At 42.9% G+C, this 23,317-nt stretch overlaps 1 protein-coding gene across 6 annotated transcripts in view; it reads left to right on the top strand.

Annotated features, from left to right (window-relative positions):
- The window catches only part of pde1ca (phosphodiesterase 1C, calmodulin-dependent a), a 156,965-nt gene that overhangs the window by 119,835 nt on the left and 13,813 nt on the right, over positions 1-23,317 (top strand). For 4 of the 6 annotated variants that reach the window (XM_029626638.2, XM_029626635.2, XM_029626640.2 and 1 more), the window contains 7 exons: positions 8,103-8,203; positions 8,649-8,777; positions 11,445-11,546; positions 14,500-14,620; positions 16,060-16,141; positions 16,665-16,785; positions 20,543-20,569. In XM_029626638.2, the coding sequence (XP_029482498.1) occupies positions 8,103-8,203; positions 8,649-8,777; positions 11,445-11,546; positions 14,500-14,620; positions 16,060-16,141; positions 16,665-16,785; positions 20,543-20,569 (683 nt within the window). The remainder of the gene's footprint in view (positions 1-8,102; positions 8,204-8,648; positions 8,778-11,444; positions 11,547-14,499; positions 14,621-16,059; positions 16,142-16,664; positions 16,786-20,542; positions 20,570-23,317) is intronic. The other 2 variants (XM_029626636.2, XM_029626641.2) reach the window with 1 other exon arrangement.

Genomic DNA, 23,317 nt, shown 5'->3' with positions numbered 1-23,317 from the left:
AGAGATGCGATTCGCCACCTGGTCGTCAGAAGGGGGAAAGGAGAAGATTAATTGTGTGTCGTCTGCATAGCAATGATAGGAGAGACCATGTGAGGTTATGACAGAGCCAAGTGACTTGGTGTATAGCGAGAATAGGAGAGGGCCTAGAACAGAGCCCTGGGGGACACCAGTGGTGAGAGCACGTGGTGAGGAGACGGATTCTCGCCACGCCACCTGGTAGGAGCGACCTGTCAGGTAGGACGCAATCAAGCGTGGGCCGCGCGGAGATGCCCAACTCGGAGAGGGTGGAGAGGAGGATCTGATGGTTCACAGTATCGAAGGCAGCCGATAGGTCTAGAAGGATGAGAGCAGAGGAGAGAGAGTTAGCTTTAGCAGTGCGGAGCGCCTCCGTGATACAGAGAAGAGCAGTCTCAGTTGAATGACTAGTCTTGAAACCTGACTGATTTGGATCAAGAAGGTCATTCTGAGAGAGATAGCGGGAGAGCTGGCCAAGGACGGCACATTCAAGAGTTTTGGAGAGAAAAGAAAGAAGGGATACTGGTCTGTAGTTGTTGACATCGGAGGGATCGAGTGTAGGTTTTTTCAGAAGGGGTGCAACTCTCGCTCTCTTGAAGACAGGAGGGACGTAGCCAGCGGTCAGGGATGAGTTGATGAGCGAGGTGAGGAAAGGGAGAAGGTCACCGGAGATGGTCTGGAGAAGAGAGGAGGGGATAGGGTCAAGCGGGCAGGTTGTTGGGCGGCCGGCCGTCACAAGACGCGAGATGTCATCTGGAGAGAGAGGGGAGAAAGAGGTCAGAGCACAGGGTAGGGCAGTGTGAGCAGAACCAGCGGTGTCGTTTGACTTAGCAAACGAGGATCGGATGTCGTCGACCTTCTTTTCAAAATGGTTGACGAAGTCATCTGCAGAGAGGGAGGAGGGGGGAGGGGGAGGAGGATTCAAGAGGGAGGAGAAGGTGGCAAAGAGCTTCCTAGGGTTAGAGGCAGATGCTTGGAATTTAGAGTGGTAGAAAGTGGCTTTAGCAGCAGAGACAGAGGAGGAAAATGTAGAGAGGAGGGAGTGAAAGGATGCCAGGTCCGCAGGGAGGCGAGTTTTCCTCCATTTCCGCTCGGCTGCCCGGAGCCCTGTTCTGTGAGCTCGCAATGAGTCGTCGAGCCACGGAGCGGGAGGGGAGGACCGAGCCGGCCTGGAGGATAGGGGACATAGAGAGTCAAAGGATGCAGAAAGGGAGGAGAGGAGGGTTGAGGAGGCAGAATCAGGAGATAGGTTGGAGAAGGTTTGAGCAGAGGGAAGAGATGATAGGATGGAAGAGGAGAGAGTAGCGGGGGAGAGAGAGCGAAGGTTGGGACGGCGCGATACCATCCGAGTAGGGGCAGTGTGGGAAGTGTTGGATGAGAGCGAGAGGGAAAAGGATACAAGGTAGTGGTCGGAGACTTGGAGGGGAGTTGCAATGAGGTTAGTGGAGGAACAGCATCTAGTAAAGATGAGGTCGAGCGTATTGCCTGCCTTGTGAGTAGGGGGAAGGTGAGAGGGTGAGGTCAAAAGAGGAGAGGAGTGGAAAGAAGGAGGCAGAGAGGAATGAGTCAAAGGTAGACGTGGGGAGGTTAAAGTCGCCCAGAACTGTGAGAGGTGAGCCATCCTCAGGAAAGGAGCTTATCAAGGCATCAAGCTCATTGATGAACTCTCCGAGGGAACCTGGAGGGCGATAAATGATAAGGATGTTAAGCTTGAAAGGGCTAGTAACTGTGACAGCATGGAATTCAAAGGAGGCGATAGACAGATGGGTAAGGGGAGAAAGAGAGAATGACCACTTGGGAGAGATGAGGATCCCGGTGCCACCACCCCGCTGACCAGAAGCTCTCGGGGTGTGCGAGAGCACGTGGGCGGACGAAGAGAGAGCAGTAGGAGTAGCGGTGTTATCTGTGGTGATCCATGTTTCCGTCAGAGCCAAGAAGTCGAGGACTGGAGGGAGGCATAGGCTGAGATGAACTCTGCCTTGTTGGCCGCAGATCGGCAGTTCCAGAGGCTACCGGAGACCTGGAACTCCACGTGGGTCGTGCGCGCTGGGACCACCAGATTAGGTGGCCGCGGCCATGCGGTGTGGAACGTTTGTATGGTCTGTGCAGAGAGGAGAGAACAGGGATAGACAGACACATAGTTGACAGGCTAGAGAAGAGGCTACGCTAATGCAGAGGAGATTGGAATGACAAGTGGACTACACGTCTCGAATGTTCAGAAAGTTAAGCTTAGGTAGCAAGAATCTAATTGACTAAAATGATTAAAATGATACAGTACTGCTGGGGTAGGCTAGCTGCGTTGTTGACACTACCCTAATCAAGTCGTACCGTTGAGTGTGAAGTTTCTACAATGCTGCTTTTCGGGAGCTAGCTGGCTAGCTAGCAGTGTTGGTTACGTTACGTTGCGTTAGGAGAACGACAATAGCTGGCTAGCTAACCTAGAAAATCGCTCTAGACTACACAATTATCTTTGAAACAAAGACGGCTATGTAGCTAGCTATGTAGCTAGCTACGATCAAACAAATCACACCGTTGGGACTGTAATGAAATGAAATGAAAATGTGATCCTACCTGTGGAGCGAAGCGGAATGCGACCGGAATGCGAAAGTTCTATTCAGTAGACGTTGGCTGGCTATTGGCTAGCTAGGAGTGTCTCCTACGTTAAGGACGACAAAATAGCTGGCTAGCTAACCTCGGTGAATTAAGATAATCACTCTAAGACTACACACTCTAAACTACACAATTATCTTGGATACGAAGACAGCAAAGACAACTATGTAGCTAGCTAATACTACACTAATCAAGTCGTTCAGTTGAGTGTGATAGTTACTACAGTGCTACGGTAGCCGGTGAACGTATGCTAGCTGGCTAGCTGCTAGGCAGATAGGAGGACGACGAAATACGATAATAACGCAATTATCACTCTAAGACTCCACACTCTAAACTACACAATTATCTTGGATACGAAGACAGCAAAGACAACTATGTAGCTAGCTAATACTACACTAATCAAGTCGTTCAGTTGAGTGTGATAGTTACTACAGTGCTACGGTAGCCGGTGAACGTATGCTAGCTGGCTAGCTGCTAGGCAGATAGGAGGACGACGAAATACGATAATAACGCAATTATCACTCTAAGACTCCACACTCTAAACTACACAATTATCTTGGATACGAAGACAGCAAAGACAACTATGTAGCTAGCTAACACTACACTAATCAAGTCGTTCAGTTGAGTGTGATAGTTACTACAGTGCTACGGTAGACGGTGAACGTGTTGGGCAGATAGGAGACGACGAAATACGATAATTACGCAATTACCTTTGATACAACGACGACTATGTAGCTAGCTAAGAAGAAATTGCTAAGATTAGACAAATCAGACCGTTGTACTATAATGAAATGTAATGAAATGTAATGAAAAAGTTATACAACCTGCAGACCGAAGCGCGGATGCGACCGGCTCGCTCCAACCCGGAAGTAAGACAACCTAATTACATTGAGCTGATTTCTGGCATGCTGTTACTTCTTTTTCTGAAGTGTATTTCTGTATTGTTTTTTGTGATTCACCATAGTGAAGGCGAAGGCTCAGGTTTTCTGGGTCTCTATGTTTTTGGTTGGATCGGTTTCTCATTTTCTTTCTTAGGTTTTTGCATCAAACCGTTTGTCATTGTTGTTAATTTTCTTAGGTTGTCTGCTTTTTAAATTTGATAGGAAAGCTGAGGGGCAAATATACTGCAAAGTTTACACCTTTACTATTACAGTGAAACGTTTTGTCCAGGAAGTTGTTGCTTTCTCTCTCCCCGCCTCGCTCTCTCTCTGACCTCATCATATGCTCCCCACTGAGACTTCATTGATCCTGGTCCTGAGTTAATCTCTCCTGACTGTTGGGTATTCATTTCTGTCACCTCCCTGCTACCCTGTCATTAACCACCCAGTGATATGTAACTGTTTCATGTTCTTTCGGATGATTCATGGCTGATGATGTGTGGATGTATGAATGATGATGTGAGGGGCAAGGGTTATGATCCGTGAAATATGTCATAGTCACCCTTGTAGCGGTTGGATTCCCATTGGTTTGATTCCAAATGTGCCGCTTACACATTGCCCCATTGGATCCTCATTGGTCCAATCAATGTGCTGGCAAAAGCATATTTGTTTTTTAGTATATCCCCACTCAGGGGTGGCATAGATTTTGTCCCAAATGGTGCCCTATTCCTTACATACTGTCGTGCAATACTTTTAACCAGAGTCCTATGTGCCCTTGTAAAAAGTAGTGCACTACAAAGGGAATATGGTGTCATTTGGGAAGGAGCCATAGCCTGGCTGGGTGCCCGAAATGACAGCTTGGTTTTTGGAGCTCTCTCTCTGACACCTTTAAGTCCACAGGAAAGCCTGTAAAACTGTCAGCAGGGTTTATGAGGTGCTGGAATCATCACTGTTATCAAAATGTGGATGCAGCACATTCATAATAACCATAAAGCCTCTGTCTCTGTCATAAACTCATTTCAAATTGCCAACAAATGCCGTAAAATAAACTTTTACTGCATAGAGCCTGCATATTAAGGCATGTAATCATGTAAAAGCAAGTGTGAGTTAATAAAGCTATGAAGGACAGTGTAAGAAGAGAAGAGTAATTGTAGTTTACAAGAAGGATAAAGGGGCAATCAGCAGTTGCTACATCATTTTTTACTTTTAATAAATACTTATTGATTATTGAAGATTATAACCTAAAAATGTACCCAGTCAAAATCCAAAATCGAAGTTTGTTTTACTCCAATGTTTGTTAGCAAAGTAAATGTAAACAAACACTATATAGCCTCAAAGCATGGTTAACATTAGAACCGCTGGGCCTCAGAGGAACCCCCTGCTAAGTGTAATTAATACATTTCATATGCTATCCTTCAAATAATAATTTGGTTGGGTTCATGAAGGTGTTAGGTAACATTAGAATGCATTTTTTTCCCCAATTCAAATAACATTAGTCTATGTTACTGTAAAATAAAAATAAACACAAAAATGAAACTGTTAAATAAATAGTATTTGTGGAGTGCCTTTGTGACAACTATGAAACAGAAACCATATGTGTTGGAACATGGTAACAGTTTCTTTTTATATATACTGTATGTATTTTTATTTACAAAATACCCCAACCACAAAGACCCATGCCAGGTCAGCAAAATGCGTGGTCAAATGATGAAAACAGTAGCCTAAACATCATCATAAGGGTCAAGTGTGCTTGATAAATAGTTCAAATCAGCCCAAATAATATTATAACGAACATAAATTTCGATATGACAGCTTGTGCTTAAATGGTCTGTGTTTTCACGCAATGGCATTAGTTGGATTACATTTAGCGGTTATCCCTTGTCCTAACAGTCAACACAAATCTTTGCCACTTTCACTTTCTTGACACACTTCAAACAAACACATCGCTTGTAGGTGACACGGGTGTCTTGGTGTCTGTTCTTTCTGCATCTTGCCTCACGCAAAGGCTCGCGTGGAATCTTTGAATCTTTGTTGCTGCCATGGCGCTCATATATCTCTCATGTAGCCCGTATGCTAGACTCATGCTGAAGTGTGTGTTGATAACAGCTAAATCAAGCATGTTGTAAAACGCCGCAACGGGCCAGGGTGCCATCTGATCCAAAACATCCCCACCTACTTATGAAACAAAATAGAGTAGACAACATTAGGATTATTTTCCCATAGGGAAAACAACGTGTTATACAGAAGTGCATAATGCACTGCATAAGTTTATCTACAGCATATTGGCCGAAGGCGATGCATATTATGTAATATTGCCATACCTTTGGTTGTAGTGCAAAATATGATCCGTTTTTCGCTTTATTGTGTCCCTGTCGATTGCAATTGTCGGATGCATGGTGAGCCTGACAGAAACATTCTTTCTTGCTTTGCATTGGTATAGTGTGAGTGTTGTCTTGTCATTCTTCACCGCCGTTTTAGGAGTACAACGGCTGTGCCGGTGCCTTGTTTTGAAGAGGGAGCTCCCGTCTCGCTTTGTTCATGGTGGCGACTAGGCTTGTTTGTATTTGCTACATGACAGTGAAGTGAAGAAATTGTCCAAGGTGACATTTCTCCCCTTGCCAACGTAAGGTTCCACAAGCCTCATCACCACATTTTCCAACACTCGCTCACCTGCTGTGCGATTTGGATCTTTTCCCCAAATGGTGCCTTCCCATCCTTCCTGTCTCACTGTTTCATTTGGTGGTGGCGCAACGTACAGTTCTGGCTTTTTTTAGGCCTCCGGGGTGTAGGTTTAGGCTGAGGCACAGAATCAGAAGAATAATCATCATGTTATGATGAATTTATTCCCCACCATCTGAGTCGTTTTCATTCAGCTATTGTAGCAGCGCTAATGCAGCATGTGCATCCATTCATCTTGGTCTTCTTACCATTGTAAATTATGCAGGCTCTCACTGTGTACTACAAGTAGGTTGAAGTAGACTGATAAGACTGCTTGGATTTGGTGGACTGATAGAGGGTACATATCATTTTGAGATTATAATTTGAATAGACCAACACAATAGAATGGCCCACCCTTTTCTTCATTCATAATTGGTGATTACATAATTATGGATTCTCCACTTATCCTCGCACATCAACTCACCCATTCCCCCCCTTTCTCCCCCATCATACTTTACTTCATTTATTTAATCTGTAGTTTCATGTGTGAAATTCATTTGGGTATCGTCGAGGTTCAGTTTCTAGGCAATTATCAGGGTGATTATGAACTGGCTACTTTTGGGAGAATGAGTGGAGCAGGCCCTAGTGTCTGTAGAGGTTCTGTTCTGTTTATAATATTACGATTCTAATAAGGGCCGTGTGTTATATAGACTTATTTTGGAAAAGTCAAGGATGGATGGGGGTTGATAAATGCATGATTTAATGAGTTGTCAAAATGAATGCTTTAGCGGTTCTAGTGTTAAAACTATTATTTGGATATTTTGGATGGTCAGTCCTTGCATCCATGGCTCTGTCTATGGGAAAATCTAAATGACATACTCCTTGCATCCTCTCTCCTCCTCTTCTTCTGAAAACCCATTGGGGGAGAAGGTCAAATGGGAGGGACCTCTGGCTTTCTCATCTAATGGGTTTTGAGAAGGAGACGAGGAGAGGGGAAGCAAGGAGTTTGACATTGAGATCTTCCTTATGAATCTGAGAGTGACTACAATTCTCCAGCCCGTCCCTAACCTTTAAAAAAAAATCTATTTCATCACAGAAATATAACAACATTACTGCTACTGTTACTTCTGTTCAACATACATTTTGGAGTAATGGAAACAGTCAGGGAGAGAAACAAATCTAATATTCGTCTTGTATTACAGAACCAGGACAGCCTAGAAGAAAATGTTGCTTTGTGGGAAGGGAACTTTAATAAGTACTCAATTTAATTTATGACATTAGATATCGAATAATGTAGGAGGACAGGCTCATTTCAATGGCAGGAATGGAGTTAATGGAATGGAGTCAAACGTGGTTTCTGTATGTTTGATGCGTTTGATACCGTTCCATTTATTCCATTCCATCCATTACAATGAGCCTGTCCTCCTATAGCTCCTTCTACCAGCTTCCTCTGATGCCTCTATATGCAAACATATTCAATATTCAATTAAAGGGATACTTTGGGATTTTGGCAATGATGCCCTTTCGCAAGCCAATGCTAAGTAACGTTAGCACAATGACTGGATGTCTATGAGTAACTGCTAGCCTGCTAGTGAACACCCACAGACTTCCAGTCATTGAGCTAATTGCCAAAATCCTGAAGTATCCCTTCGAAGAGTAAAAACTGTTTAGTCTGGTTTTATGTATTGACTGGGGGAAGATTGTGAAGCTTACATAGATTTGTTTTTCTAAGGTGTGTGGCAAGCAGGCGACGTGAACATGTCACTTATGATTAACGTTACAATGCATCAGCATCAGCTTCTGAAATGCTTTTCCTCGAGGTGTTTGTTCTCCTCTAAATCACCTCTTGTGTTCCTTGTTCTACAAATTGTATCCTCTCTCTCTCTCTCTCTCTCTCTCTCTCTCTCTCTCTTTCTCTCTCTTTCTCTCTCTCGTCTCTAGAACTGGCTGACTGAGCTGGAGATCTTTGCCATGATCTTTGCTGCTGCGGTCCATGATTACGAACACACAGGGACCACAAACAACTTCCATATCCAGACCAGGTAATATACTATGACAGCCGTAACACAGGCAGAAAAATAGCACTCAGTAAGGGGAGAGACAACAGACTGGGGCAGCGAAACAGGGATGGGACCTCATTGTTATGCATTTAGAGAGGGGATGATTAAAAACCGTGAATGGCAGTTCTATTCTAATTCCTCCTCTGCCTCGTGACGGCGACCATTGTTGAGCCTAATCCTCAAAGCACAACAAGTTCTAATTCATCGCAAAACTCTCTGACATTTCTTTAGATATGAGTTTTATTGCAAAACAGGTCAATATAAGCTACAGTGCTACAAGTACCATATAGATCAACTCAAATGTGATGATAATAAACCATGTATCGGATTAGAGCAGGGGCTTTGTATTTAACACATTGAAATATAATTACTAGAACGGACTTTCCCTATTTCTATGGTTTACCCTCTCCTAACTGTGTTGTCTCAGGTCAGGCACAGCCATCTTGTATAATGACCGTGCAGTTCTGGAGAACCACCATGTGAGTGCTGCCTACCGCCTCCTACAGGACGATGACGAGATGAACATCCTCCTCAACCTGTCCAAAGACGACTGGAGGTAGGCGAGACTCAGAGAGTTCTGGACCCTGGTGGTAGCAAGGCCGTGCACATACCTTTTGGGTGGCATGTGCTCAAACAAACAAAAAAGGGCACAACTCCCACAACCGCGGTCAGAGACTTGTTGAGACATTTTTTGCTTGATTATTTGATTACATAAAAGCAATTGGCAAAATAGACGTTATTGTTGTATCATTTGCTAAGATGTGGTTAACATGCTTTATGTGTGTCATTGAGAAGAGGGTAAAGCAGCACAATCTGATCAGTAAAGTATTTTGCAAAACTATTTTGGACTGCATTGAAGGTTGCCCTTATTAACAATAACCAACAGAATTCCAGTCAAAATAGAAGATTGTAAGAAATACTATAGCCTACCAGTACTATTTCCAACCCAACACCATTTCTTGCCTCTATCATGTACATCCTATACTGTCTGAAGATTTGATCCCTTGGAAGAAGTTTTGAGGAGCAGGGAGGTTGGAGATCACTTCAGGAATATATATTCTGCTCTACACTATCTCTAAATAGGATAGTAATGAGAGCAAAGGAATAGAATATTGTGAGAAATACTGTAGCCAACAATTACTATAACCTATATTGCTTTACTATAGCCTACCATTCTCTAAATAAGCCAGTAAAGAAAGCATGGTGATCACTGATGATGACTGATAATGTTAGCAAGCGGACTAATTAGGCTACCATATGCTACAGTTAACAAAATGGCTAGCTAGCTAGATTACTAGATTAGCCTTCTTTTTTTTTTACAGATTTTGATTTATCACCAATGCTCTTAAATAATAACTTCACAATCTAATATCCCTAATCTTTTAACTTCATAGTTTAATTTCATAATTATGTCATTTAAAAGTAATTACATATTTCATAATAACTCTATAGTCATGTAACACAGATCTACTAGCTACATGCTTTGCTTAACATAATTCAAATGTCTATTTTGTTTTGCAAATCATTTATTGTCATAAAACATTATGATGACGATGAACATACACTATTTCATATTCATGACATATGGCTGACTGGCAAGTGGCTTGGTTTGGTTATTTTAGTACGCTATCATTATATGGTGGCTAGCTAGCTAAAGACGACCTGTGTTGCTCCTTCCCTCCCTGACACATCTATCCCGGCTGAAGGGATGGAGTTGAGTCTGAGGGTTGGTGATGCAGCCTCTTCTCTCCTTCTGTGTCTCTGCTGCACGTAAGCCTATCAGCCAACCAGACTGGATTTGATTATGTAAATCAGCATGTTAGCAGGTCACTCACGTTGTTAAACTGCTCAATTATGCTGCTGTGGCAGTGGTATTGATATTCAAACTAGCTAGGTACACTCTTAGAAAAAAAGGGTTCCAAAAATGTTCTTTGGCTGTCCCCATAGGAGAACCCATTTTGGTTGCAGGTAGAACTATTTTGGGCTCCATGTAGAACCCTTTACACAGAGGGTTCTACATGGAACCCAAAAGGGTTCTACCTGGAACCAAAAGTGTTCTATCTCGACCCAAACCCTTTTAGGTTGTAAGAATGTAGCTAGCTGTACACTGAACTCGACCGGGGGCCACAGGGGAATCATTTAATGACGACTTGCAGGCAGCGGGTTCAGATCAGAAAAACAACGACAAAATTGTTTTGGGGAAATTATACCAACATACAAAAGAGCACTTTGGAGACTGGAAGTGCAAAGGGGCAGGTGCTCTGCACATGTAGAGCATTATCTGTGTACGTGCCTGGGTGGTTGAGATGGTGTTGGCCACAGACACGGCCTGCTCCTCTCTCTAACCTACCTCTAACCTGTCTGTCCACTCCTCTCTCTAACCTACCTCTAACCTGTCTGTCCGCTCCTCTCTCGAACCTACCTCTAACCTGTCTGCCTCATCCTCTCTCTAACCTACCTCTAAACTGTCTGTCCACTCCTCTCTCTAACCTACCTCTAACCTCTCTGTCCACTCCTCTCTCTAACCTACCTCTAACCTGTCTGCCTCATCCTCTCTCTAACCTACCTCTAACCTGTCTGTCCACTCCTCTCTCTAACCTACCTCTAACCTGTCTGTCCACTCCTCTCTCTAACCTACCTCTAACCTGTCTGCCTCATCCTCTCTCTAACCTACCTCTAACCTGTCTGTCCACTCCTCTCTCTAACCTACCTCTAACCTGTCTGTCTGCTCCTCTCTCTAACCTACCTCTAACCTGTCTGTCTGCTCCTCTCTCTAAGCTACCTCTAACCTGTATGTCTGCTCGTCTCTCTAAGCTACCTCTAACCTGTCTGTCTGCTCCTCTCTCTAAGCTACCTCTAACCTGTCTGTCTGCTCCTCTCTCTAAGCTACCTCTAACCTGTATGTCTGCTCCTCTCTCTAACCTACCTCTAACCTGTCTGTCTGCTCCTCTCTCTAACCTACCTCTAACCTGTCTGTCCGCTCCTCTCTCTAACCTACCTCTAACCTGTCTGTCTGCTCCTCTCTCTAAGCTACCTCTAACCTGTCTGTCTGTCCACTCCCCTCTCTAACCTACCTTTAACCTGTCTGTCTGCTCCTCTCCTCTCTGTAACCTGTCTGTCTGATCCTCTCTTTTATCTACCTCTACCAAGTCTGTCCATCTGTCTGTCTGTCTGTCTGTCTGATCCTCTCTCTAAAATGTCTGTATGTCTCCCCCTCTCATAGAGAGCTACGGGCGCTGGTGGTAGAAATGGTCCTGGCCACGGACATGTCCTGTCACTTCCAACAGATCAAGGCCATGAAGAACTTCCTCCAGCAGCCAGAGGCGTGAGTGACTCTTATTTAGCTCTATAATTATATAGACCAATATATTTAAAATAGCATCCTGTACACTATAGTAGACTATAGTGCCAGTTCAGATTACTCCCCACACATTTGTCCTAAACCATAGCCTGCCCTACCATAAATGCACTAATTGATACCAAAAATACAATAACCCCAAGCTGCTGTCTCTCTGATCAAATATCCAAAAGACCAATATTGCTGAGACATGTTTGTTGTTTTCTTAGACTTCTGTTGACTTCTGTTATAGTCTCTCTGGACTTGTTCCTTGCAATCTTCTCTGCATCTCTGCTTGGTTAAAAGAATGACGCCGGAAGGGATGGCTGCCGTTTTACGGGCTCCTAACCAACTGTGCTATTCTGTTAGTTTTTTTGCGTTGTTTGTTACTTATTTTGTACATAATGTTGCTGCTACCATCTCTTATGTCAAAAATAACTTCTGGACATCAGAACAACGATTACTCACCTTGAACTGGACGAAGAGCATTTCTTTAACGAGTCCGATGTGAACGGGCCCAAATCCCAGTCATTTGCGTGAAGAAAAGACGGGGGAAAAGTGGGCAGAGGTCGGGCTGCCTTCTGAGAATTCATACAAGAGTGAGTAAACCTCCACTACCATCCGTTCTATTGGCCAATGTGCAATCACTGGAAAACAAAATGGATGATATACGATCAAGACTATCCTACCAACAGGAAAATAAAAACTGTAATATCTTATGTTTCATCGAGTCGTGGCTGAACGACTACGCGGATAATATAGAGCTGGCGGGATTTTCCATGCACCGGCAGGACAGAGAAGCTACGTCTGGTAAGATGAGGAGCGGGGGTGTGTGTCTATTTGTCAATAACAGCTGGTGCGCGATGTCTAATATTAAAGAGGTCTCAAGGTATTGCTCGCCTGAGGTAGGGTACCTTATGATAAGCTGTAGACAACACTATCTACCAAGAGAGTTCTCATCTATATTATTCGGAGCCGTCTATTTTCCACCACAAACCGATGCTGGAGACTTTAATGCAGGCCAACTTAAATCCATTTGACCTCATTTGTATCTGCATGTCACATGTACAACCAGAGGAAAAAAACCTCTAGACCACCTTTACTACACACACAGAGACGCATACAAAGTACTCCCTCGCCCTCCATTTGGCAAATCTGACCATAATTCTATCCTCCTGATTCCTGCTTACAAGCGAAAACTAAAGCAGGAAGTACCAGTGACTCGCTCAATACGAAAATGGTCAGATGACACGGATGCTATAAGACCGTTTTGCTAGCACAGACAGGAATATGTTCCAGGATTCATCCAATGGCATTGAGGAGTATACCAACTCAGTCATCGATGACGTCGTCCCCACAGTGACCGTACGTACATATCCCAACCAGAAGCTATGGATTACAGGCAACATCCGCATCGAGCTAACGGAACATTAATCCAGACACTTGTAAAAAATCGCGCTACGCCCTCCGACGAACCATCAAGCAGGCAAAGCGTCAATACAGGATTAAGATTGAATCCTACTACACCAGCTCTGATGCTCGTCAGATGTGGCAGGGCTTGAAAACTATTACGGACTACAGAGGGAAGCCCAGCTGCGAGCTGCCCAGTAATGCAAGCCTACCAGACAAGCTAAATGCCCTGAGGCAGGCAACACTGAAACATGCATGATAGCACCAGCTGTTCCGGATGACTGTGTGATAGCGCTCTCGGCAGCCAATGTGAGCAAGACCTTTAAACAGGTCAACATTCACAAAGCCGCGGGGCCAGACTTATTACCAGGACATGTACTCAAAGCATACGTGGACCAACTGGCAAGTGTCTTCATTGACATTTTCAACCTCTCCCTGACGAAGTTTGTAATACCTATATGTTTCAAGCAGACCACCACAGTCCCTGTGCCCAAGGAAGTGAAGGTAACCTGCCTAAATTATTACCGTTAGCACTTACATCGGGAGCCATGAAGCGCTTTGAAAGGCTGGTTATGGCTCACATCAACAGCATCATCCCGAATACCCTAGATGCACTCCAATTTGCATACCGTGCCAACAGATGATGTAATCTCAATTGCACTCCACACTGCCCTTTCTAACCTGGACAAAAGGAACACCTATGGGAGAATGCTATTCATTGACTACAGCTCAGCGTTCAACACCATAGCGCCCACAAAGCGTATCACTAAGCTAAAGACCCTGGGACTAAACACCTCCCTCTGCAACTGGATCCTGGACTTCCTAATGGGCCGCCCCCAGGTGGTAAGGGTAGGCAACAACAGGTCTGCCACACTGATCCTCAACACTGGGGCCCCTCAGGGGTGCGTGCTTAGTCCCTTCCTGTACTCCCTGTTCACCCATGACTGCGGCCCACTGCATCACTGGGGCCAAGCTTTCTGCCATCCAGGACCTATATACTAGAGGAAAGTCCAAAAAATGGTCAAAGACTCCAGTCACCCAAGTCAAAGACTGTTCTCTCTGCTACCGCACGGCAAGCAGTACTGGAGCGCCAAGTCTAGGACCAAAAGGCTCTTTAACAGCTTCTACCCCCAAGCCATAACACTGCTGAACAATTCATCAAATGGCCACCCGGATTATTTACATTGACCCCCACATTTGTTTTTACACTGCTGCTACTCGCTGTTTATTATCTATGCATAGTCACTTTATCCTTACCTACATGTACAAATTACCTTGACTAACCTGTATCCCTGCACTTTGACTCGGTACTGGTACCCCCTGTCTATGGCCTAGTTATTGTTATTTTATTGTGTTACTTTTATTGTTTTTTACTTTGTGTATTTGGTAAATATTTTCTTAAACCCTTTCTTGAACTGCATTGTTGGTTAAGGGCTTGTAAGTAAGCATTTCACGGTAAGGTCTGTTGTATTTGGCGCATGTGACAAAGTTTGATTTGATTTAATTTGCTCTACACTGTTTTCCTTTGTAGGATTCTCAAGCCCAAGGCCTTATCACTGATTTTGCACACAGCTGACATCAGCCACCCGGCCAAGAACTGGGACCTGCACCACAGGTGGACCACATCACTCCTGGAAGAGTTTTTCAGACAGGTCAGTCTATACTAACCCCTTAACCCAGATCTCTAACCCCTGACCCGTAACACCTAAAACGTCACCCTAAATCCTAACCACCACTTGGGCACCATTAAGAATGCTGATATAGATCAGAGGTACCTGATCCAAGATCAGCACTCCTACTCTGAGATACTTCATGAATGTGGACCCTGGTCAGATAGTTGTGGGACAAGGTCCAGTGTACCAAGTCTGATACGTAGTGCTGGCATCTTCCTAATCCTACTACCTTCCCAAATAAAACAGTGTGATGATCCCACTATTTTAATCCTAATCAGACTGGTTTTCATTCCTTCCTTGCTCAACACTAATCCCATGAATCTGATACTAGACTACCACTCCTCTCGCAAGACAAGAAGCAGATCTCCAAATAGTGAAACGTGAAAAATCTGCACTTCTGAATGTCACATTGTCGAGTCATTATTTATAAGAGATATTGGACAGTAATTTCACAAGGTATTTCACAAGGATCCAATTTCTTTAAACAAAAGGAGGATATTACTCTTTATGAATTGCATAAATTACATCTGTCATCATTATGAATATAAAGTGACAATGAGTAATATAGCTGTTCTTGAAAATTCTAAATATATTTTAAAAAATGGAATACATTATAAAATTGCATTGGATATTAACAAGGGCATGAAGAAATTTACCCAGAGTCAACCAACAGAGAATCCGATCCCAATTTTCTATTAGGTGTGATTTTAAAGTAGGGATATCCTCCCCATTACCATTACATGCTAATTAACACCACACTCTGTTCTGTGAAAATGAAATTAGCCGGTAGAATGTGGTCTCTTTCTATAATTTGAAAAAATGCTGCGTCCCATAGGCCTCTGATCAAAAGTAGTGCACTCCATAGGGAACAGGAGGGTGCTATTTGGAACGAAGCCATGGTGAAATGTAATCAGTTCATTCCCAGGTGCTGCTCCACTAATCATATTAATAGAAATGTCAAGTATAATGAATGACCAGGACATACCAATATTTATTTTTTTACCATACATAGATTTCCTTTTCTTAAATTGGCTCCTTTGATGTTGTTCTGTTCAGCCCAACTGACAAGGTTGATTTTTAGGGGAAGATAACAGTACTGGGAGGTAGAAGTTGTTGTTTTTTCACTGCTGAGGCCAGTAATAAATACCCTCTACTTAGGGTTGCAAAGTTCCCCAAAATTACCAAGTTTTCCAGAAGTAATGGTAAGAGAATTCCGGATTCACTGCTTATTCCCTTCTGACTCCGGAAATCTTCCAACAGGGATTTCTGGAAAACCTGTTAATTTTGGGAAACTTACTGGAATTGTGGAAAGCATACCTCTACCCAATCTCTTTGGTATGAAGTACACTTATGCTGTGAGGGGCTTCATTCCTCCATACATAAAGACTCTGTTCACTGTTGTCATGTTGTGTTCTCAGGGGGATAAAGAAGCAGAGCTGGGCCTGCCCTTCTCTCCTCTGTGTGACCGAAAGTCAACCATGGTGGCCCAGTCTCAAATTGGTGAGTCAGTGTATACATACATAGATAGATAGATAGATAGATAGATAGATAGATAGATAGATAGATAGATAGATAGATAGATAGATAGATAGATACATACATACATACATACATACATACATACATACATACATACATACTGTACATACATACTGTACATACATAGATAGATAGATAGAAAGATACATAGATACATACATACATACATACATACATACATACATACATACATACATACATACATACATACATACATACATACATACATACATACATACATACATACATACATACATAGATAGATACTGTAGATAGATAGATAGATAGATAGATAGATAGATAGATAGATAGATAGATAGATAGATAGATAGATAGATAGATAGATAGATAGATAGATAGATACTGTAGATAGATAGATAGATAGATAGATAGATAGATAGATAGATAGATAGATAGATAGATAGATAGATAGATAGATAGATTGATAGATCTCAGTGGTTCTATATGTCTCTCATTCCCTCAGGATTTATTGATTTCATCGTGGAGCCCACATTCACAGTCCTCTCAGACATGACAGAGAAGATTGTGACGCCACTGATCGACGAGGCGTCTCGTTCCGGCCTGGCTGGGTTCAGACGCTCCAGGTGACATTGTCAACACACTGACCTTATTACACACACACACACGCATGCATGCACACACACGCACTCACACATACTGTACACACACATTCCAAAATGTGATATATCAATTTCTTGAAATGTTTGTAAATGAACGTGAACACACATCTTGTGAAACAGATAGAGCTATTATTTGTTCATCTTACCATGACATGGGCTAGAGAGAAGTCAACGGTGATTTTGTTTCAAAGATATTGCAAGGTAATTTTATTTTAGAGAGACAAATAATCATGTTTTGTGGCAAAACGTTATGTATCCAGAGGTAAATAAACGCTATGTATCCAGAGGTAAATAAAAGCTATGTATCCAGAGGTAAATAAATGCTATGTATCCAGAGGTAAATAAATGCTATGTATCCAGAGGTAAATAAACGCTATGTATCCAGAGGTAAATAAACACTATGTATCCAGAGGTAAATAAACGCTATGTATCCAGAGGTAAATAAACGCTATGTATCCAGAGGTAAATAAACGCTATGTATCCAGAGATAAATAAACGCTATGTCTCCAGAGATAAATAAACGCTATGTATCCAGAGATAAATAAACGATATGTATCCAGAGAAAAATAAACTCTATGTCTCCAGAGATAAATAAACGGTATGTATCCGGAGGTAAATAAATGTTATACAGCAGAGCTCCAATAGAAAAGATATCCAGATTGGGTTTTAAACAGTTACGTGTAATAAATGATCAATTATCACAGAAATAAATATAAAAATAATCTATTTGTTTCAACTGTATTGTGTCTATCACATAGCCGATATATTGTATCCAGAGGGTGAATAATGTGTGTTTTCTTTTTGGGACATTTAAGCAACTAGAATTTGTAACTGTCATGTAGGCTAAATGCATCATAATGCTCATTCTGTTAATGGGAGCTAACATGGCTGCCATATACTGTAATGTGGTAGCAAAGATTTTCATAACCAACCCAAGATAGACCCCAGCCTGTCGTTTCCAATGGGAGCAAATTAATCATAGTGGGCATAACAAGGAGGTGGGCAGAGCCAAGCACAAGCTAGCGAGAGCCTATTGGCCGTTCTAGCATGTATTTGCATATTTCCATTAGGGAATGTTTACTCTGTGAAGTGCACGTGTGGAATAACTAAATTCGCCCTTGCACTCCCTCTAAACAGTGCAACTTTTAGAAACTTTGCTGAAGGGTAAAGTCCACAAAACTTAGTCTACTGTTCGTAGCAGATTTTAATTTTGGAAACAGAAAACTGTATTGAGATCAAATGTTTCATTGATGAGAAAACTAGCAGAATGTTGGCCAAAATCCATCTTGCTCCGTCTTCTCGCACAGCCACTGCCGGCCACTGGGTTTCTTCTCACCACCATATTTGGAAGTGAGTGGAAACACCAACCAGATGCTTCACATTTATACATCTGGTGAAATATCTGTCTCATTGTTCTATCTGTGGTTGTAGTGTCGTGTAAATGCATAATAATGCAGAAACCTCAATGTCCCAACTCTCATGAAACTTTAAACAGATGGTACTGAATGTAGCACATTTTGGTCAGAAACTGTGTTGGATATCATGTTTTGCAAAAAAAAACACATTCTAAATCACATCTAAAGTAAACGTTTTAAAGCATGACAACAGCCATAACTCATACACACTGAAAGGGACCCATGTACATTTATTTCAGAAAAAAAAAAAATTGCAAACGTAAAAAATGTGTGTTTATTATGTTTTGGAATCAAACCCTTCATATTTACCCTGTGCATCACGTGTATTGATTGGTCTAGTGAGTGATGATGATATACTGCAGGTGAATCGTACTAATGTTATCTAGAGTGCAACCAAGCAGACAGATGTGAAGATGACATGCTCATCAAATGTCTTGGCGAATCTGTAACATAATTTAAAATCTCATCCTTTATATGACTCCTAGGGAGATGAAATAAACATGGAGAAACATACATTGACACATCAGAGACTGGGCTGTTCTTCAGATACAGGTTGCATCCCAAATTCTACTCGATTCCCTACATACTGTGTAGTGCACTACTTTTGATCTGAGCCCTATGGGCCCTGGTAAAAAAAGTAATGCACTATGTAGGGAATAAGGTGCTATTTGGGATGTGGACGCAGTGATGCTCTAAAAATAACAAGCCGGGGGTCCTCCAGTCGTCTGTCTAATGATAACTAAATGAAGCTGAACAACATGTCAGCTGGTATGAGTAATTATAATCTAATTTCCTGCCCGAGGCTCTATGGCTGTGTCTCCACTGACTGGTCTCTGTCACGTATGGCTGTGTGTGTGTGTGTGCGTGCGCGTGCGCGAAAATACTTCTCGTCATGCAAAGATACACTAGTAGTCCTATGGCTGTATACATTAGCTGTAGTTTCCTGGAATGAATGACTCCTTTTCGTCTCTGTTTTAGTCAGTCTGAGTGAGACACACTAAGAGTCAACAGACAGTGTTGTCAGTTAGAATAGAGTAAATGGTCTGGGATAATACGTCCATGGTGCCTAGTTGACAGCCAGTGTCTGGTGGTTGAAGGGTACAGGCTGATTGTAACACTTAGTAATCTCTCCATTCTCTTTATTCCCTTTATTCTGCTCTTTAATGGTCATCCATTATGGACCATGTTGCTGTAGTTTTTATCATGCAAACACTACATTGTGCAATTTATTCACACACTGATGAGCTTCATACTGAGTCCAGATCAGCTCTTAAAGGCCCAGTGCAGTCCAAAACATAATTTGTCTCTGTTTTATAGACACCACCGGCCAGTTTAATAGGTACACCTATCTGAAATGCCCAGGAGGGCGTCCGTTTCTGAGATACTGGATCTGGCGTGCCTGGCACCGATGATCTTACCACGCTCAAAGTTGCTTAGGTCACTCGTTTGCCCGTTCTAATGTTCAATCGAACAATAACTGGATGCGATCCATTTTCGTGAACGTGTTGTGTACCTAATAAACTAGCCACACTATGTGGTTGGAATAATACTGTTAAATTGTGAATATGATAATAATGCTCTTTTAGTGTAAGACCTGTTTGAAAAGACAGCCTGAAATCTCTTCCTGTTTTTGTGGGATAGAGTTATGGCCCGCCTGGTGACATTACCAGGATGTTAATGTGTTAATAGAGCAATAATTTGAGCTTTTATTTAACTAGGCATGTCAGTTAAGAACAAATTCTTATTTACAATGATTGTCTATTGGCGAAGAGTGGTTTAACTGCTTTGTTCAAGGGCAGAATGACCTTGTCAGCTCAGGGATTTGATCCAGCAACCTTTTAGTTACGGGCCCAATGCTCTAACCACTAGGCTACCTGCCGCCCCAAAGAAATAAAGTTCCAAAGCGCTCTGCCAATAAAAGCTAGTTTGAAGTTTTACCCTCCCCACTGAGACAACTCCCAGACAGTCATAGCAAAATTCTTGCTTGAGAAATTGCTCTTAGCTAAGAAGCTACTTTTGATTTTTTTTTAACCATTTTAATTGAAAACAAAAACAGCTGCACTGGACCTTTAACATTATCACCAGTGTCCTTTGATGGGCCTGATACTTAGCCCAGGTCAGCTCTGAACATTTCCATAGGCTCTAAAGACATGAGGATCAGTTTTAACACGCGTGTTCAGGCACACGTGTAAATAACTCATATAATGACTTATATTTCTTTATGTGCCTCTTCTTTTTTACTGGATGCCTTGTGTTATCTTTCTTACTAGATTTTTTATTTCATATTTCTTTATATTTCTTTTTAGTTGCTGTACTGAGAGGAGAGCTGGCAAGTAAGCATTTCATTGTACTTTGATTTGATTAGACAATAACACAAATGTTCTTTCACACTTGCTTGCGCACACACACACACACACACACACACACACACACACACACACACACACACACACACACACACACACACACACACACACACAGTCTTGTACAACTAACCTTGTGGGGACTCACAATTCAATCCCATTCAAAATCTTATTTTCCCAAACCCCTAACCCATATCCTTACCCTAACCTTGACCCTAACCTTAACTCGAAAACCCAACCTTAACCCTAACCCGGAAGAACATTTTCTATTGGCGGTGGAGGAAATGGCTGCCGTTTTACAAGCTCCTGACCAATTGTGCTATTGTGTGTGTTTTTTAAAAGTTATTTGTAACTTATTTTGAACATAATGTTTCTGCCGCCGTCTCTTATGACCAAAAAGAGCTTCTGGATATCAGAACAGTGACTCACCTCGTACTGGACGAAGATGTTTTGTTAACGAGTCGGACAGGAAGGATTTGCTTCCGACACCGGACAGGGCATAAATCCTATTCGCATGAAGAACAAATGGAGATATAGGGGACGTAGGTCGCGGTGCAATGTTAGAATCCGACAGCAAGTGGGTAACCCGCCTCTACCTTCCGTACTATTATCTAACGTACAATAATTGGATAAAACACTGGATGAGCTCCGATCAAGACTATCCTAACAAAGAGACATTATAAACTATATCTTATGTTTCACCGAGTCGTGGATGAACGACGACATGGATAACATACAGCTGGCTGGGTTTTTGGTCCATTGGCAAGATAGAACAGCTGCCTCCGGTAAGACAAGGGGTGGAGGTCTGTGTCTATTTGTCAATAACAGCAGGTGCACGAAATCTAATATTAAGGAAGTCTCTAGGATTTGTTTGCCTGAGGTAAAATATCTCATGATAAGCTGTAGACCACACTATTTACCAAGAGACTTTTCATTAATATTTTTCATAGCTGTCTAATTACCACCACAAAACGATGCTGGCACTAAGACCGCACTCAACGAGCTGTATAAGACATAAGCAAACAAGAAAATGCTCATCCAGAGGCGGCGCTCCTAGTGGCCGGGGACTTTAATGCATGGTAACTTAACTCCGTTTTACCTCGTTTCTATCTGCATATTGTATGTGCAGCCAGAGGGAAAAATACCCCCACCTTTTCTCCACACATAGAGATGCGTAGAAAGCTCTCCATCGCCCTCCATTTTGCAAATCTGACCATAACTCTATTATCCTGATTCTTGCTTACAAGCAAAATCTAAAGCAAGAAGTAACAGTAATTCACTTAATATGGAAGTGGTCAGATGAATCAGATGCTAAGCTACAGGACTGTTTTGCTAGCACAGACTTGAATATGTTCCGGGATTCTTCCGATGGCATTGAGGAGTACACCACATCAATCACCGGCTTCATTAATAAGTGCATCGATGACATCCTCACCACAGTGACGTACGCACATACCCCAACCAGAAGCCATGTATTAGACGCAACATCCACACTGAGCTGAAGGGTAGAGATGACGCTTTCAAGGAGCCGGAGTCTAACCCAGACACTTGTAAAAATCCCGCTATGCCCGCCAACGAACCATCAAACAGGCAAAGCATCAATACAGGACTAAGATTGAATCCTACTACACCGGCTCCGACGCTCTTCGGATATGGCAGGGCTTGGAAACAATTACGGGCTACAAAGGGAAGCACAGCCGCGAGCTAACCAGTGACACGAGCCTACCAGATGAGCTAAACTACCTATGTTCGCTTTGAGGAAAACAAAACTGAAGCATGCATGAAAGCACCAGCTGTTCCGGACGACTGTGTGATCACACTCTCCGTAGCCGATATAAGTAAGACCTTTAAACAGGTCAACATTCACAGGGCCGCAGGGCCAGACAGATGTACTCAGAGCATGCGCTGATCAACTGGCAAGTGTCTACACTGACATTTTCAACCTCTCCCTGACGAGTCTGTAATACCAACATGTTTCAAGCAGACCACCATAGTCCCTGTGCCCAAGAACACCAAGGTAACGTGTCTAAATGATTACCGACCCATAGCACTCACGCCTGTAGCCATGAAGTGCTTTGAAAGGCTGGTCATCATCAACACATCAACACAATTATCCCAGAAACTCTAGACCCAGTCCAATTTGCATACCGCCCCAGCAGATCCACAGATGAAGCAATCTCTGTTCCAATCCACACTGCCCCTTCCCACCTGGACAAAAGGAACACCTAAGTGAGAATGCTACTCATTGACTACAGCTCAGCATGGGCCGCCCCCAGGTGGTAAGTGTAGGTAACAACACTTCTGCCACGCTGATCCTCAACACGGGGGCCCATCAGGGGTGCGTGCTCAGTCCCCTCCTGTACTCCCTGTTTACCCAGGATTGCATGGCCAAGCACGACTCCAACACCATCATTAAGTTTGCCGACGACACAACAATGACACAGCCTATAGGGAAGAGGTCAGAGACCTGGCAGTGTGGTGCCAGGATAACAACCTCTCCCTCAATATGATCAAGACAAAGGAGATGATCGTGGACTACAGGAAAAGGAGGGCCGAGCATGCCCCCATTCTCATCAGCGGGGCTGTAGTGGAGCAAGTTGAGAGCTTCAAGTTCCTTGGTGTCCATATCACCAACAAACTATCATGGCCCTAACACACCAAGACAGTCGTGAAAAGGGCACAACAAGGCCTATTCCCCCTCAGGAGGCTGAACATTTT

The sequence above is a fragment of the Oncorhynchus nerka genome, linkage group LG22 (assembly GCF_034236695.1).
Source record: "Oncorhynchus nerka isolate Pitt River linkage group LG22, Oner_Uvic_2.0, whole genome shotgun sequence".
Taxonomy (NCBI): Eukaryota; Metazoa; Chordata; class Actinopteri; order Salmoniformes; family Salmonidae; genus Oncorhynchus; species Oncorhynchus nerka.
Note: the sequence above shows the minus strand (reverse complement) of the source record. Positions and strands in the feature narration are given on the sequence as shown.